The sequence below is a fragment of the Ursus maritimus genome, unplaced genomic scaffold (assembly GCF_017311325.1).
Source record: "Ursus maritimus isolate PB19 unplaced genomic scaffold, ASM1731132v1 scaffold_9, whole genome shotgun sequence".
NCBI lineage: Eukaryota > Metazoa > Chordata > Mammalia > Carnivora > Ursidae > Ursus > Ursus maritimus.
Window position 1 is genome coordinate 37,488,678 of NW_024427107.1, and position 18,492 is coordinate 37,507,169.

Sequence of the window (18,492 nt, forward strand, 5' to 3'; positions counted from 1 at the left end):
TTGCTTTGGCTATTCAGGGTCTTTTGTGGTTCCATACAAGTTTTTGGATTATTCGTTCTAGCTCTGTGGAAAATGCTGGTGGTGTTTTGATAGGGATTGCTTTAAATGTATAGATTGTTTGGGGTAGTATAGACATTTTTACAATATTCATTCTTCCAAACCATTAGCATGGAATGTTTTCCCATCTTTGTCTCATCTTCAATTTCTTTCAGAAGTGTTTTATAGTTTTTGGAGTACAGATCTTTTATCTCTTTGTTTAGGCTCATTCCTAGGTATCTTAAAGTTTTTCATGCTATTGTAAATGGGATCAATTCCTTGATTTCTCTTTTTGTTCCATCATTGGTGTAGAGAAATGCAACAGATTTCTGTATGTTGATTTTGTATCCTGTGACTACTGAATTCATGTATCAGTTCTGGCAATTTTTTGGTAGAGCTTTTCTTGTTTTCTACATAGAGCATCACGTCTTCAGCAAATAGTGACTTCTTTGACTTCTCCTTTGCTGATTTGGATGCCTTTTATTTCTTTTTGTTATTTAATTGCTGAGGTTAATACTATGCTAAATAATAGCAGTAAGAATGGACATTACTGTCATTTTCCTGACCTTAGGGGGAAAGCTCTCAGTTTTTCCCTGTTGAGGAAGACATTAACTGTGGGTCTTTTATATATGGCCCTTATGATGTTGAGGTATGTTCCCTCTATCCCTACTTTGTGGGAGGTTTTTATCAAGAGTGGATGCTGTACTTTGTCAAATACTTTTTGTGCGTCTATTGAGAGGATCATATGGTTCTTATCCATTCTTTCATTAATGTGGTGTATCACACTGATTGATTTGCAACTATTGAACCACCCTTGAAACCCAGGAGTAAATCCCACTTGATCGTGGTGAATGATTGATTCTTTTAATGTACTGTTGGATTCAATTTGCTAGTATTTTGTTGAGGATTTTTGCCTCCACGTTCATCAGGCATATTGGCCAGTAGTTTACTTTTTTGGTGGAGTCTTTGTCTGGTTTTAAGGTCAAGGTAATGCTAGCCTGCCAGAACAAGTTTGGAAGTTTTCCTTCCATTTCTATTTTTTGGAACAGTTTCAGAAGAATAGGTAGTAACTCTTCTTTAAATATTTGGTAGAACTGCCCTGGGAAGCCATCCTGCCCTGAACTTTTGTTTGTCGGGAGATTTTTGATTACTGTTTCAATTTTATTGCTGGTTATCAGTCTGTTCAAATTTTCTATTTCTTCCTCTTTCAGTTTTGGTGGTTTATATCTTTCTAGGAATTTATCCATTTCCTCCAGATTGCCCAATTTGTTGACATATAATTTTTTTGTGGTGTTGGTCGTGATCTCTCCTCTCTCTTTCATGATTTAATTTATTTGGGTCCTTTCTCTTTTCTTTTGGATAAGTACTGGCTAGGGGTTTATCAATTTATTAATATTTTTCAAAGGACCAGCTCTGGTTTCATGATCTGTTCTACTGTTTGTTTGTTTTATTGTTGTTGTTTCTGTATCATTGATTTCTGCTCTAATCTTTATTATTTCTCTTTTGCTGCTTTAGGATTGATTTGTTGTTCTTTTCTTTTCTATTTTTTTTTAAGCTCCTTTAGGTGTAAAGTTATCAGCGAAGTTCTTAATTATTTCTTCATCTCATTTGAAGGTGAATAATGCATGAGTTCATTAAATTTCTGTATGTTTACAGTTGACAGTACTAAATCTGGGAAACAACCTTTTGGAAGAAATTCCAGAAGAGATGAAATACCTTACATCCCTGAAGAAGCTTCATTTATTTGGAAATAAGATTTGTAAATTTGCATCTGGAGCATGTGGTAAGTTAGTCAAAGAAGAGCACCATTATGGAATGAAACTTAATCTCCTTATATTGAACAAGTGAAAAAGTAAAAAGAGAAATTTTACCTTTTAATCTTTTTGTTGCAGATATTTATTCACTATTCTTGAAATTAAGGAATTTGGGGGACAATAGTTTTTTTCAACTATTGTATGTTTCTCTAATGTGGACCTAAATCAGAATCAGTGTACATTTACTCTTGACTCTGGAGGCCCTTTCTCTGTGCCTGAGTTTCCTGAGAGGAAACTGGTTGAAAATCAATCAAGAAAAGCTCTTCTTGTTCTTTTTATTTTGTATTGTCTCAATATTAAGCTACAATATTTGATCAAGATGCTAAGTTTAAAATCAAAGGAGAATTTGAAAGAAAAAAATATAAGATCCAATACTTGGCATTTTTTTTTTTTTTTGGTGTTTCCCTTCAATTTATAATATCTCCAATTAATAGGACACTTTTCCTAGTTAATATAGGTAGAGTGCGCTTAAGGACAAAATACATGACAAAGAGACCTGGGTGATTCTTTATAGCTTCATTGACTCATGTATAGCACTTCATCATTCTATGTCTTTGTCTCTATTAGTAAAACTAAAGATATGTTATGTGGACTTTTGAGACATAGGTGCTAGATATAATCACTGTCATTATCAAGCAGCATTTATTAAGGGTATTACTGCATGGGGTGCTAAATTAGGGGAATTTCTGGCAAATAGCACAAATAGACTTGGTACAGTCTCTTTGCTTTAAAATCTCAAATCATGTATCTTGGAGAAATATGTTTTTTTAAATAAGAACTGTAGGGATGCCTGGGTGACTCGGTCAGTTAAGCGCCTGCCTTTGGCTCAGGTCATGATCCCAGATTCCTGGGAGCAAGTCCCATATTGGGCTCCCTGGCTTCTCCCTCTGCCTGCCATTTACCCTGCTTGTGCACTCTCTCTCTGACAAATAAATAAATAAAATCTTTTAAAAAAGTAAGAACTGTAACAAACAATTATTGATGCTTGTGCATATTATATATGCAAACCATAGATTCAGGGTTCAATTACAGTTTACTTAGGAAGAAAACAGTTTACAAAAGAAAAAAATTAAGGGCATGAAAACAAACACAAATTTATAAACTATTTTATGAACTATACTGAGGGGACAAACTTAGGTAAAACCCAACTTATATAATTAATATTAAGCAACCTAATTAATGCTAATTTAGGTTTCCATAAAGAAAATTTTTTTCTTGTGTGCCCTTAAATTTGAGGTAAGATATATGTAACCTGTGTACAGTGCCTATAGATGTCTGTAGTTTCTGTATTTCTTGCTTTTGGGCTGTTGAACTTTGAAAAGCCCATGTGAGTGACATAAAATATGTTTTATGTTGTGTTCTTACTATCGAAGAGCAGAAATAGTTTGGTGTCAGGGAGTTGAGCACTACCCAGCATGTATTACATGACCCAGTCCCCTGACCAGACCAGACTGGGCTGGGGCTAGACTTGTGTCCCAAGGTAGGCCAGTGTTAGTCTCCTTCTTGGGAATTATGATAGAATCTAAAACATTCTAACTGGTCTGAGCTAATCACATGAACTAAGACAGTGATTGCAACTGGTGGCCCGTGAGCTGAAACTGGTTCACAAATAAGTTCGTTCTGTTTTGACTGCCTTTTAAAAACTTTGAATTTGGGTACCAAAACTTGCAAATCAGAAGAGTTCATTAAAAAAAATTGGATCTCTTGCTCTTTTTTGTCTGCCCGTTTTAAAAAAGAAAGACTAGGCAACATTGGAATCACATTCCCACAGGATAGCAATGGCCAGGGGCAGGCTGAATGGCAGCTGCTCTGTTAGGTAAGGCAGCTGCTCACCAATTCAGCACACTCCTGCCAGGTACACTCCCGCCAGGGCCACTGAATTATCTTCTCAGTTCCTGTAGACATTTCAGTTTGAGAACAGTCCACCCTGTCTGTGAATATTCAAACGCAGGAGCTGTAGGATGGCTATGAACATATGGAAAACTAGAGAAATCTGCTCAAAAGAGAAAGCCTGGGGAGTGGGAAAAAGGAGGTGTAGGGGGGAGAGAGAGAGAGAATATAAAGACGAAGCTGAGAGAAGCTGTAATGAGAAATAAACCTGTGTTCTGCAGAGACGCCCTGAGAATGTATCCATTAGACTTTGAGAAACTCGTGGGGGAGACAGAGTATTAGCCTGGAGCTTGGTGTGGGTGTCCTTGGATATCACAACTTAGTTCAGTGGTTCAGAAGAAGCATGAGAAGCCCAGGACACCCAGGCATAACCATTTCTGTGACTGCCAAGAACAATCAAAAGGCATACACACACACACACACACACACATCCAATACGTATATATAAGCCTATAATCATGTAGCATTACATATAGATAACATGTATATATACATATATTTATATTAATATGATTCCCCCAACCCTATGGGCTAAGGGCCCAGTGTGTTGGGTGGCCGGCACAGCCATGGCCAAACCTGACAGGGAGAAGCCTGCCGTGGAGATGTACCTGAAGCTGCCTTGAGTCACCGACTTCGAGTTTAAGGGGCTGGTGGTGCTGCCTCGGAAGATGGACCTCAAAGAGCTGCTGGTGAGCCACATGGTGACCTTTTCCCACTGGCCGGCCTGCAGTATAGCACCATCTCAGAATTCCGCGCAGGAGAGGCGTGCCTGACCATGCCATGTGCGACACACAGTGCTGCCAGTCCGACGAGCGGGGAAGAAGGACAAGTGCACAGGCCCCCAGTCCGTCCCCTTTGCCTTGAGCTCTGCGCAGAGGTTGTTGGCCGAGGAGGACCTAGTCCCCACAAAATGCGGCAGAGAATGCCTCAGCTCCTTCACACCGCTGGTGAAGAAGATCCCTAAGTACTCGCACCAAGTGCTAGCTCGTCTACTAGTCCCTCTTCAAGGGCACGCTGGCCCTGGAGCCGCGAGGGCACTTGTTGACACTGTATGTCCACTTCTCCCTCCTCTCCAGGGAGTTCCACCTGCGCAGCCGCAAAGACAGCGCCGTCGTGGGCCACCTGCCCGAGGTGCTGTACGGCTGTGGGGCTGCGGCGGAAGCGCAAGAGCGACGGGGCGCAGAACCTGCCCGACAGGCGTGCACACGTGCGGACGGACGGGCGTACGCGGGCCTGCGTGAGTGTGCGCGCACGTGCTGGGCTCGCTCACGGGAGGTCTGCGAGACTGTGCCGCGCGCTGCCCACGCACGTCCCCCAGCCGCGCGCGGGACAAGAAGCTGGTGGCTGGCGCCTTTGACCGCTCTCCGCGTGTGGTTTTTCTGATGAATGGGTGAATGCCGCCTGTAAGGAGGACCCTTTGGACTTCATTTATTCGCTCAACAAGCATTTATGGGACAGCCCTTGTGAGTTAAAACTAAAACAAAATAACCCTGGGTTCAGGTGCCTCTTTGTTTCTGATTCCAGTTCGTGGTGAGCCTGGTTGTACTCGCTGCTCTTGGGTGCCGTGATTTAGCTTTTTAACTTGGTGATGAATTCCCTGTACTTTGCTTAAGCTAGTTTAAGAGGGTATCTGTCACCAGCAACCCCAAGAGCCTTGGCCAAGGCGAGAAACCAGAAGGAAAACAACGGTATATAGAAAAGTGCCTACAAGTTATTCTCTAAGAGATAGCTAACGTGACAAAAATGATTTTCCCACAGATGGCTTACAAAATTTGATTCTGCTTAACCTGAACAACAATCAGCTCACACGGATTCCTCAAGAAATCAGCAGGTAATTTTGTTTATAGCGAGACTTGGTTAAACATGCCTTCACCAGCCCCACCCTGGCCCTCTGAACCTCAACCTCATTGCCTGGCCTCAAGTGCCTGTGGGGTTTGTACATGGCAAAGAGGCATCTGAAGGACTGATGCAAGCCACTAATTTTAAGCCGACGATTTTTTGAACACCTCAGGGAAATGAGAACTAGCATGACTTGGTGTTCTAAGTGTAAAAGGGGGGGCTTGAAACCTAAAGTTCTAAAGTTGATTACATTATTGATTTCCTAACTCTGGGATTCTTGGAGTTTGCTCTGATGCAGAATTGGGGACATTAAATTTTATTTCAGAAAGTACTGGAAACCATTTTCAGCTTGATGGGAAAGGTAATGTGAAAGCAAAGTGTTGAAAATCAAGATAGCATTTTCATTAAAAACCCCCACATTTTATTATCGTTAACAACAACAAAATGCTGCACATCTTATCCTGCACATCTGCACAGATGGGCTGCTGTTACAGTGGCTTTCTGGAGCCAGCTGAGGGCCTCGTCCTTCTGCAGGCAGAACACTCTCTTGGGTTTTCCTTTGACAGATGGAGAGAAAACCCTACTTGGGTTTACTTGACTTTGGAGACTTTCTTTATTGCCTGTTGAACAGAAACAGATGTATTACAACATAAGAGCATCCAGATTTTTAAAGGATACAAAACTATGAACAGTCCTTAACAAAGGGATTTGTGCAGCACCTAAAGTCTATTCCAATTCACTTGTCTATACTTCTAGCCAATATATTATGCTTCCCAGGGGGATTTTCACAGAGAAAGAAATGTTTTAAGTCAGAGTAACTAGAAAAAATTTTAAGTGATCTAATTTCTGAAGAAGACAACTATAACAATGAAAATGCCAATAGTTGTTTGCTTGCCCTTTCGTTTATTCAGCTTATCAATGGATTGTGTATCAATGATATAATGAAGAAAGGGAAGATCTGGCAAACTAGGTCATATCTTTGTGCAGCTAGCCTTGTGACTTTGGGCAAGTAACTTAACTGCACCTTAGCTTTCTTATCTCTAAAGGAAAAATTTTGAGTAGATGAACTTCAAAACCTTTACAGCTATAACATATTATGATTTCACAATTTATTAAGCTTAGATCTGATTGGCGTATTAAGTATAATAGTCAAAGAACCATATAAATCTATAGTGCCATGTTAGAAGATGAATTGAAATGAAAGCTTTCACTGAAAAATCTAGGATTGCAAAATATATAAGTCTACATTATTTTATAGATAATTCTGGATTGTCTGTATTCTGGCTGTGTCCTATATGGAAGCTGATTGGTCACCTACTCAAGCAGGATTCCATTTTCTGACCTTGGGAAAGTTTCTTCACCTTCCCATACTTTACTGTCTTCACCTGCAGCATGAGGACAATAATAGTGTCTATGAATAGGGTTGTTTTGACCGTTAAGTAGGCAAATTTGTCAAAAATGTTTAAGATTGAGCCTGGGACATAGTAAGTGCTCAGTGGATGTTAGCTTTTCTTATTATGGGTTGTTATTTTTATTCTTTTTGTTCCTCCCTTTCATTTCTTTTTAGAGATGAAAGATTGACCTACTGGTGAATTTGGGAAAACCATTGAGTGTACATGGCTCAGTGTCCTCCTTTTATTCTGCCATCAAGTAAGCAGCTTCCCTAGCAGGCAAAGCTGTGACTGTGTGGGAATGTTTAATTCAGGGAAGGATTGGTAGGGAGCCTGGGAATGTTTGAGTCAGCTCTCTGCTGATGTGTGATTCCCTTCTTTCCGAATCCTATATCTTGTATCTCCATTTGTTTAGAACCCGGGAAGGGGAGAGCTCTGTTTGTTGGCTTACTTAAACTATGGAGTATTGGTTCATGGACTTGGAGTTAAACCTGGACAGGTGAGAGTTTTGCTCCTAAACAACTCTGTCATGGGCTGCACAGCCACATAAGGAAAAGGAGAATGTGGGCATCCTGGGGACAGAATTTCTTTGAAAGAAAGAAAGGGAGAAAGGAAGGGGCTAAGCCAGCGGGCTCAGTTCTTTCTCCAAATTCACCACTCAGTGCAGTTACTTGTCAGCCTACTAGAGAGGAAGGGGGCAGGGAGAAGCGCAAGTGTGCCTCCTGTAGTTTTCTCTTGGAAGAGGGGAAGTTCTCCCTGCTCCGGGAAATGGAAACAAAGACACATACTTGTTTTCCCTTCTGCTCTTTACTCAACCTATGAATGATTGCAGTAGCTTCTGAGCTCAGTTTCATGCCTTGGAATAACCACAAAATGAAAAACCAACTGCCATAGTAGTAATTCAGAATAGAATCAATTAAAGTCATGATTATAACAGTGATTAGTGAAGAAAATTCCTTGTCCCTTTCTCCACAGGACTTACTCCACACACTTTCACTCTCTTGTAACACTGGGTCGTCCAGTTTTGACCCTATATTCTTTCTGCAAATGACTTTGCTACTTATTTTTCTGAGAAATGTGGACTCCCTCCTTCCCTGCTTTTCAGCCTCTTTATCTTGCCTTAAGTAGACCTTAAGACAAAGTCTACTTCTTGCCTTTTCTCTCTTGCTCCCTCATTCTCCCTTTTATAGTCAAACTTCTCTAAACTGACATCTATTGCGTTTGTTTTCTACTTAACCCCTTAAAATTCTCTTTTTCCCTCTTTATTGTACTTAATATTATTTTTAAAGACCACTAGTGTCCTTTGGGCAATCAAATCTAATGGCCTTTTCTCTCTGCTGAATACAAACTACACAAAAATCACGAGTGTTCCATTGAATGAGTTTTGACCCATGTACGCACACCAATAAGGTATTGAACATTTCCTTCAAACCACAGATTTCCTCGTGCACACTTCCTGAATTCTTACCTCTCATAAGCAACTACTATTCTGACCTCTACCTCTACAAATCAGTTTCACTTGTTCTAGAGCTAAATAAGTAGAATCATATAGTCTGTATTCTTTTGTTTCTGTCTTCTCCTGAGCATAAACATTTTTTGAGATTCACCTTATTGTTGCATTTGTCAGCAATTTGTTGTTTTTTGTTTATCCCCAGAAGCATTTCATTCCATGAATTATGCCACAAGTTATTTTTGCCTGCTCATGGACATTTGGTTTATTTCCCATTTGGAGCGATTATGAATTAAGCTATTATAAATATTCTTGTGGAAGTCTTTTGGTGGACCTATGTTCAATTTATTTTTCATTTCAGTTTCTAAGAGTAGAGTTGTAGAGTCATGGAGTAGGAGTATAGGTGTATATGTTAATGTATTAAGAACGCCAATAGTTTTGCAAAATGGTTGTGCCATTTTACATTCTAGCAGTTTTTAAAATGTTAACCATTGCAGTAGGTATGAAATCCTATATCATGGTCGTTTTAGTTTGCATTTCCCTGATGTCTAACGACAGTTGAGCACCGTTTCATGTTCTCATTCCCCATTTTTGTGTCTTATTTTGTGAAGTGCTCATATCAAGTATTTTTTCCACTGAAAAAAATTTGTATTTTTTTCTTTCTTAACATTGAGTTGTAAGAGTTCCTTATGCATTCTGGATACAAGTGCTTTGATAAGTGTATGTATTGTAGATATCTCTTCTAGTATATGGCTTGCCTTTTATTTTCTTAACAGTACCTTTAGAGGAACTGAAGTTTCTAACTTTGATGAAGGCCAATTTATAAATACTTTTATTTTAAGATTAGTGCTTTCTGTGGCCTTTTAAGGAAATATTTGCCTACCCCAGTTATCAAGATATTATCCTCTATTTTCTTCTATAACGTTTATAGTTTTAGTTTTTATATTTAGGTCTATGATTCATCTCAAATTAATGCTTATGCATAGTGTGGGGTAATAGTCAAAGTTCACTTTTTTCCCACATTATCCTATATTTTCTTCTACAAACTTTATAGTTTTAGTTTTTATATTTAGGTCTATGAGTCATCACAGATTAATGTCTGTGTGTGATGTGGGGTAATGGTCAAAGTTTATTTTTCCCCATATGTTTATCTAGTTGTTCTAGCACCAGTTGTTTAAAGACTGTCTTTTTTTAATTGAATTGCCTTGACACCCCCAAAATCAAATAACCCTTTATGTGTCTATTTGGCTCTCCCTTCTATTGCATTGATCTATTTTTCTATAATTTCTCTAAATCCTATCTTAATTACTGTAGCTGTATTGTAAGCTTTGGAATCAGTTAATACGAGTCCTCTGACTTCGTGTTTTTTATAATAGTTTTGGTCACCCTAGGTACTTTGAATATCCATGTATGTCTTAAAATTGATTTGTCAGTTTTTACACAAGGAAACCGTTCAGATTTTTATCTGGGAGAGCGCCTAGGTGGTGCAGTCGATTGAGCGTCCAACTCTTGGTTTCAGTTCAGGTCGTGATCTCAGGGTTGTGAGGTTGAGCCCCGAGTGGGGCTCCATGTTTAGCACAGAGTCGGCTTCAGATTCTCTCTCCCTCTCCCCACTGTGCACACTCTCTCTCTAAAATAAATAAATAAATCTTTAAAAAAGATTTTTATTTGGGCTAAGTTGAACTGTAGATCAATTTGGGGAGAACTGGCATCTTAGCAACATTGTTTCTTTTTATATGTGGACAAGACATATCCCTACTTTTATTTAGAGTTCTTTTAAATTTTCTTAGTCATAATTGACAGTTTTCGGTATAGAGGTATCTCATATCCTTTGTTAAATGTTTTCCTATTTTATAGTGTTTTTTTTTATGGGATTTTTAGAACTTTTATTTTCCAGTTTTTGTGGCTACAGTATAGAAATACAATAGATATTTTAAATGGCGACTTTGTAATCTATGACCCTGCTTCTGGTTCTAGTAGGTTTGTTAGTTTGTATTACCTCTCTTTAACATTTAAAGTGTTGACCGTCTCTTTAATTTTGAAATACTTTCCTCCCATACCTTTAAAGATTCCTTGTTAACCTGGTTCATATCCTGTTTCTCTACTCATGCCTTCTTCAGGCTTTTTTGTTTTTGTTTTTGTCAGATGTTCACATTCCTCAAGAGTCTTTCCCACTTGATGCTTCTCTCACTTCTCCTGCCCTTTTTGTTCTTCTCTTGCTCTTCCTGTCAATCTCATCTATTCACATGGCTTTCCTTGACAGGGTTGTAGTTTTCCCCCAGTCCCCTTCACCTGCCCTGACCACTTCCCTACCTCCAGGCCACCTTTTTTAATCATCTAAAAAACATCACCTCATTCTGTTATTACTTTAATCTCAACACATTGGACCTTGAGATTGTTGTATCTTTTCATTCTTTGCTTTGCAAATAGACACATCTGCATTTGAATCTTGACACTGTTATTTACTAGCTGGGTCATTTGGACAGGTTGTTTACTGTCTCTGATCCTTTATTTTCCTCATCTCTAAATTAAGGGTAATAATTCCAGCCTTAGGGTTGTGCGGATGATATAGTTTAATGCACAGGTACATAGTTGATGCTCAACATTACTAAATTTTTTTGCTTCTTTATTCAACATATTAATATTTTCTCAGCTTTCTGTGCCCCCTCTGTTGCCCTGATTTTACAAGTTCTGTTATTCAAAGCCAAGTTCAAATGTTTATTCTTCCAAAATGCTTATCACAGCAGTGTCAGGATGACCGAGTGGTCTAGGGTGCCAGACTCAAAATGCTTATGATATACCTCACTACCCTACCTGCAAGTAGAAACTCAAATTTCCTTAACCCCTTTCGCCCATTCTGATGGCCTTTCCTATCTTCATTTTATGGCTCTAATATCTCCTTCTAGACCATGGTATCTGTAAGGGCAGAATTTGTGGCTGATTCATCTTTGCATCTTCTGCAGCAACTAAGTAGTTCTCACATCTGTTTGGTGCAGGATATTTAATCTGTATCTATAGCTCTATCCATTTATATCACTGTATATATGTATGTGTATATTTGTGCATGTCTATGTCCTCCTTTGTCCTCTGGCTTCCTCTTCAACATAGCCAATGTATACATACAAAAAGTGAAACTAGAGTTTTCTCTCTCTTAAATCAAGGTTTTGATTACATAAAATTCTTTTAACATAAGTTATCTGATTATAAAATATCTCTAAAAGTTAAATTATAGTAAAGATTTTTTATGCTCAAAGTATTTGTAGTAGTTGTGATCCTGTGACTAAAGTAAGGCTCAGATAAGCTACAAGAAAATGAATTGACACATGGCTTCTGATAAGTACAATGGACTTCTTATTCTCATGAATTTCATTCATATACTTTATTTTTTAGATTAAAAAGCCTTATATATTTGAGTATAAATCATAACCAGCTAGCCAGCATTCCTAAAGAACTCTGTTTTCTTAAGAATCTTTTTGAACTTCAACTTACCTACAATCAGCTCATTTGCATACCTGAAGAGATTAAGTGCTTGAAGAAGCTCCAGAAGCTGCTTCTGGTCAGGAACAATATTGAAGTTTTGCCAGAGGTAAGCAAAACATGGAACCAAATTTTCTTGGGGAAGAATTCATTACGACACAATGGGGAGTGGTTATGGAATAGGTTTGGACATCTGAGTACAAGCCATCATTTGTTTCCCTCCAATTAGTCATAGTCAGTTCCCAAAGCCCTATGATAAAAGAGGGTTATAACTTGGATAATTCCACATCACTATGGGTACCAGATTTAGTAAATAAAGTACAGGATGCTCACTTAAACTTGAATTTCAGATAAGGAATGAATAATTTTTTAGTATATGTATGTTCCAAATATTGCACGGGACATACTTACACTAAAAAAAAAATTGTCTGAAATTTAAATTTAAGTGAACCTCTTGTATTTTATCTGGCAACCTTATGTATGGCATAAATTTTAAGTACATTTTGGTTTTGAATTATGTGCTATATATCTTCCATTTTTCCTATATATCTACTCTTCATCTTTTTCCAACATGTTTTGTGCCTGGAAGACTGACCTGCATGGGCATCAGTAAGCTCCTTTGTCCTCTGGCTTCCTCTTGGGTATGGTCAATGAGAGCCACTAGTAGGAGGTGAAGGGGCCCGAGGAGAGTGATACCAGATGGTATTCCCATAGTACCCTCCCTGATAGGATGTTGTAAGTTGCCTGCACACTTTTCTGGTAGACCATAATGAATATGGACCATTACTACCTCCCCTTGGCTCTTCAGGCCTGTTGTAGTGAAGAACTCCCTGCTGTTGCCAGCTTTTGAGAACTTTGTGGGAACCTTGCCAAACTTTTATAAATGGTGCTTTATTAAACTCTCTTCAAATTTCCCAGTTTGAGAGTACTGTTTCCTGCTAAGAACTTGTCACTGGGTTTACTTTCCTTCCCTATGCAAATTAAAATTAATTTGATAGGAGGGAATGCATGTCATACAGTAAATTGAGGAATACAAAAAGTAGATCAGTTCCTACTGTTTCTCTTTTCTCTCAAGAGGATATTCCCTTTAAAAATTCTGTTCACACTGTAATGTGATATGTGAAAATATAATAATGTGTAGGCTGTAAATAAGTATATTTCAAAAATTTTATTCTTAAATCCCTTAAAAATCCTTATTTCTGTAAATAAGTAAGAACAGTTCCCAAAATAACAAACTAAATCTATTCAAAGTGTAACACCTTCATTTGAGGGAAAAACAGTAACAATAATACCAGGATCATTGTCATGAAGCATTATGTTATTTAGTGTTCATAACAAGTCTGTGATGTTGCTTTTCTTACTTACCCATTTTATTTTATTAAAGATTTTATTTATTAGAGCGAAGAGAGAGTGAGAGCACGAGTGTGGGGGAGGGGCAGAAGGAGAGGGAGATGAGCAAACTCCCTCCTGAGCAGGGGGCCTGATGCAGGGCTCAGTCCCAGGACCCTGAAATCATGACCTGAGCCAAAGGCAGACACTAACAGACTGAGCCACTCAGGTGCCCTACCCATTTAAAATAAGGAACCAAGAGGTTATATGACTTGAACGCAGTTTGCAAAGGTCAGAGAAGGGGCTCAAATCCGTGTGTCTGACTTAAAAGTCTGTACTTCAAATCAGTACTCTTACTATAATTTTTTTTTTAATCCTGAGGAGTTTGGACTTTAAAAAATTTAAGTGCTAGGAAGTCCTGTCCTGCATTACTATGTAAAGAATGCCTATAATCATATGTCCTTATTCATTTGATATGATTTACTCTATCATTGTTCTTCTTGGTCTGCATTATAGATGTTAAGACATTATAGGATATACTCATTTGTTTTGATAATGAACAAATTATGAATCATTTTCTGGTACATTGTATTTTTTTAATTTTAAATTTATTTTTAGATTTTAAAAATTCTATTTATTTAGACAGAGAGAGAGATTGAGCATAGGGGAAGGGCAGAGGGGAAGGGAGAGAGAGAATCTCAGGGACACTCCACAGTGAGTGTGGAGCCCTATGTGGGGCTCCATGCGGGATCCCAGGACCCTGAGATCATGACCTAAAATGAAATCAAGAGTCGGATGCTTAACCAACTGAGCCACCCAGGCATCCCTGGTACATTACAAATTACGTGTTCGTCTGCACATGGGTGTGAATGTATATGCCTATTCAGTTACACTGGGGATATAGATAGAGACACTAACAGATTTTATTTTATTATTTTTTTTATAAGGAAAGGATTGGGTTAGCACAGTGCTAAGCAAAAGGTAGATGTGAAATAAATGCCTTTGGAGTTATCCATCGAGAGACCTTTTACATCTGTTTTCTGTTTCTCAGACGTTCATTGTATTTTAATTTTAGTAATGTCTACTGAGTTCTCACTATAAGGCCATTCAGTAAGCACTTTCTGATTAGTAACTTATTTAATCCATTTGACAACCATATCAAAGGAGGGGCTTCCATTACCATTTTCATTTTACAAATGGGGAAACTGAAGTACGGAGAGATTAAGAAATTTGTCCGTAGTCACATAGTGTCAGAGGTCAGATTTGAACCTACAAGTAGTCTGACTCTTGGCCACCATGTTATGTTGCCCAGGAGTGGTCAGAGGAAATGGAGACCATAGAGAATCTGGCACCCCAGGACATACCCCCAGGAGGAGAGACTGAAGAAATGATCAGGTAATTAGGAAAGATGGTTAATCTCATCAATTTGGAAGTTGGAAGAAATATTTATGATTCTACATATTAGATTTTTAAAAATCTCTCTTTCTTTTGTTTTCTGATACAGGGACTTTGTGATCTGAGAAACCTAAGAATCTTAGACATAGCTGGAAATTTTATTCAGACATTTCCATCAGGAGTAAGTAGATTCTATCTCTATTATAAATGAAACATAACTTTGTTTATTCTATTGAGATTAGAAAAATATGAGCAGTCGTAAAACCTTGTCATAATTGGAACCTTGGATTATACAAATGACTCAAAGATTTGCTTTGTTCTAGAATTTCAAAACCTGTTCTTTCCCATTCCTTCATATGTGTTCTCTGCCTGCTGAAATTGTTTTTTTTTGTTTTTTTTTTTTAAAGATTTTATTTATTTATTCGACAGAGATAGAGACAGCCAGCGAGAGAGGGAACACAAGCAGGGGGAGTGGGAGAGGAAGAAGCAGGCTCATAGCAGAGGAGCCTGATGTGGTGCTCGATCCCATAACGCCGGGACCACGCCCTGAGCCGAAGGCAGACGCTTAACCGCTGTGCCACCCAGGCGCCCCTGCTGAAATTGTTTGAACTAAGTGAACTCTGATTGCTATCATAAATATTTTAAACATTTTTTATTTTATACTGCTTTGGTCACCTCAGACTTTTTGAAAATATGACTCTCCAGAACATACATTTTTATCCCTTATAATTAATCCAAGGTGACACTTTTGTTAGTTGTTTTTGAGCCATAAACAATGAAAAATACACTTTTTTCCCATTTGGAAACAAATTTTGACTTTACTATATTTCAAAAAACTGAAGAACAGTTAGTCTTGACTTTTGGGAAAGAAATGGCAGTTTTTCATATTGCAATTTTATATCCGAGCAGTTTTTCATATTGCAATTTTATATCCGAGCAAGCGTAGTTCCACGTGCAGTGTAATAATTAGAAGCTCATCAATCCAGAAGGTATTCAATAAATAGTTTTTGATCTATTAAATACTTTTGCTGATTGATCAACTCCAAACTGAGATTTCAGTCCTTTTTACCCTTAGAGAATTTTTTTGCACTGAAGGTGACTCAAATATGAAAAATGGGTGTAAGGTCTGTTTTAGAAAAAAAATATAGTTTCTATTGTGTAAAAATACGCATAACATAAAATTTACTATTTGAACCATTTGTAAGTGTGCAGTTCTGTGGTACTGGGTATATATTCACAATGTTGTACAGCCATCGCCAGCTGTCTCCAGAAGTGTTTTGTCTTCTCTAACTCAAACTTTGTTCCCCTTAAACACTCTCTCCCCATTCGTCTCAGCCACCATTCTACTTTCTGTCTCTACAAATGTGACAACTCTGGGAACCTCATTTAAGTACAATATACCTCATATAAACATACAAAAATTTGTCCTTTTGTGACCATATTTTACTTAACGTAATGTCTTCAGAGTTCATCTATGTTATAGCCTGTGTCAGAATTTCCTTCCTTCCTAAAGGCTGAATACTATTCCATTGTATGTATCCGTCACACTTTGTCCATTCTTCGGGCAGTGGACACAGGGGTTGCTTCTACCTTTTGGCTATAGAGAATAATATAGCTACGAACCTGAGTTGTACAACTATGTTTGAGTTTGTTTTCATTTCTTTTGGGTGTATTATACCTAGAAGTGGAATTGCTGAGTCACATGATAATTGCAGGTTTACTTCTTCTGAAAAGTTTTTATTTAAATTCCAGGTAGTTAGCAGACAGTGTAACATTGATTTCAGGTGTGCAGTATAGTGACTCAGCATCTCCGTATAACACCCACTGCTCCTTACAACAAATGTACTCCTTAGAAATCGCCAGACTATCTTCCAAAAATACAGTTTTGAATGTTTAATGATGGGATGTTGTTAATATGGACCTGGTAAAGGCGATCAGGTCTTACCATCCTGCAAGTCTTAGTTCACCTCTCTCTGCGCTGTGACGCCTTCCATGTTTTCCAAAGCCGTCTTCTGGTGCCGCCACTTCTCTGGTACCATTAGAGTTCATACCACATAGTAGAGTAGTTCTTTTCTGTCTTGTGGGTAGACCGTAAGCTAAGTAAACTACTGAGATTTTTAGTTCCCTCAAAACAATGATTTTAAAATTTTTAAAAACTTGTTTAAGCAGAGATCTTTCTCCCAGTTATTTTTCAAATTGCAGCCATTTGAAGAAAAAGTTGACCTGACAAAAGTGAGAAAAGTTTAAATGATGATCACCAGGGAGCATCATGACATTTGCCTTTGATGTGAAGTTTATAACAAAATATCTATAAAACATTCACAGACCTAACAGAAAACTTCGTGTTTCTGGAACACTCGTGATTGGAATCCTCCATTAGTCTAACTGCCTGAACTATCATGACCGTACTTTTCAAATTGAGAAATGGCACTAAAAGTTACATTTCTAAAGCAGTACTTTGAATTTTTTAGTGATTAGTGCACTTGCAAAGCAGTTTTGCATGTTATTAAATATTTATAAGAATTTGATTTTGAATAGTCCACTGAAGAAGACCAATCTGGTATTATTATTCCTGTTTAGCACTGAGGCTCCAGAGAAGTAATTTATCTACAGCAGTTGCCCTTAGGCTTGAGAGGGCATCAGAGTCCCTGGATGACTTGTGAAAAGACAGAGGGCTGGCCCACACCTGTAGAGTTTCTGACTCAGTAGGTTGGGGAGCCTGAGAATTTGCATTCCTGTTAAGTTCTCAGGTGATACTGATGCTGCAAGTCTGGGGACCACACCTGGAGCAGTGATAGAGTTTGGATTTGCACTCAGGATTTTTGGCTGCAAGCCCAGGGCTCTTCCCATGTTAGAACTTGCCTCAGAAAAAAAGAAATACTGAGGAACAAATTCTTTGTCGCAGGAATGACAGTCAGGGGTAGTCTCTGTTATGCTACACAAATAAATGAGACCTTTCTTTTTATCTCACAGGGAGTTTGGGTTGTGAGAGTTTCCCTGTGTCCTCGACTAAAATGATACTCAAGGAACATTCTTTAAACAATACAGGGGTTGTATACTCTGGAAAATACTTTACACAGAAACTGGGATTTTGGTATGTGAACACAAGGAATGCCTATAAAGTTGGAAGCTGAGTTTTACATGTTACTCCTCTTTGGCCACCCTGTGGTTGCACTGGGTGTGTGTGTATCGTTGACACAACTTCTTAGACATTTATTTATCAGCCAATCTAAACATCGAAGAGGAGATTTTTAGCATATGACTTTAAACACTAAATTTTATTTTGGAGAAATTTTGGTCAAATCATCATGATGTAACTTGTGATAGTCTCTAAGTTTTGTCTTTATAAAGTTTCCCATTTACATCAGGTGGTTGTATTTGGCAGTGAGGCTCAGGTCTAGGTAAAATATTTACAAGGACACATATAAATATGATAACTTATGGGAAAGTGCTTTGCTGAGAGTAGACATTGAAGAAATATGCTTTAAAAGATGTAAACCATAGCTAATGCTACGTTTTCCACGGTTGCTGTTGCCTTCAGTTTCAAATTCATGATACATTCATTCGAAGCCGCGGCCTCCATAAACAGGTTCTGTGTCGGAGTTAAGAATCTTGAATATTTGTATATCCCTAAGGTCTCTAGGCATATAGTGTTTACATAAGAAAAAAAATACAAGGAGGAAACGCCTCATGCAGTGGTGTTGTCATGAGAAAAATATGCTTGGACTATTTATGGGACGGATAATAGTTATAGCACCTATTCCAATTTATCAGTGCCCCCCTTTTTTCCTTCAAGAATTCTTCAGAGTCATTATAAATCAAATTTAAGAACAGTGCAAACACTTTCCCCTCTCACAGTGTGAGAAACACA

At 38.2% G+C, this 18,492-nt stretch overlaps 1 protein-coding gene across 1 annotated transcript in view; it reads left to right on the forward strand.

The window, feature by feature from the left end:
- The window catches only part of OTUD6B (OTU deubiquitinase 6B), a 114,087-nt gene that overhangs the window by 50,819 nt on the left and 44,776 nt on the right, over window positions 1-18,492 (forward strand). Inside the window, exons 7-10 of the mRNA XM_040626053.1 lie at window positions 1,693-1,819; window positions 5,499-5,571; window positions 11,811-12,006; window positions 14,731-14,802. Coding sequence (XP_040481987.1) covers window positions 1,693-1,819; window positions 5,499-5,571; window positions 11,811-12,006; window positions 14,731-14,802 — 468 coding nt within the window. The remainder of the gene's footprint in view (window positions 1-1,692; window positions 1,820-5,498; window positions 5,572-11,810; window positions 12,007-14,730; window positions 14,803-18,492) is intronic.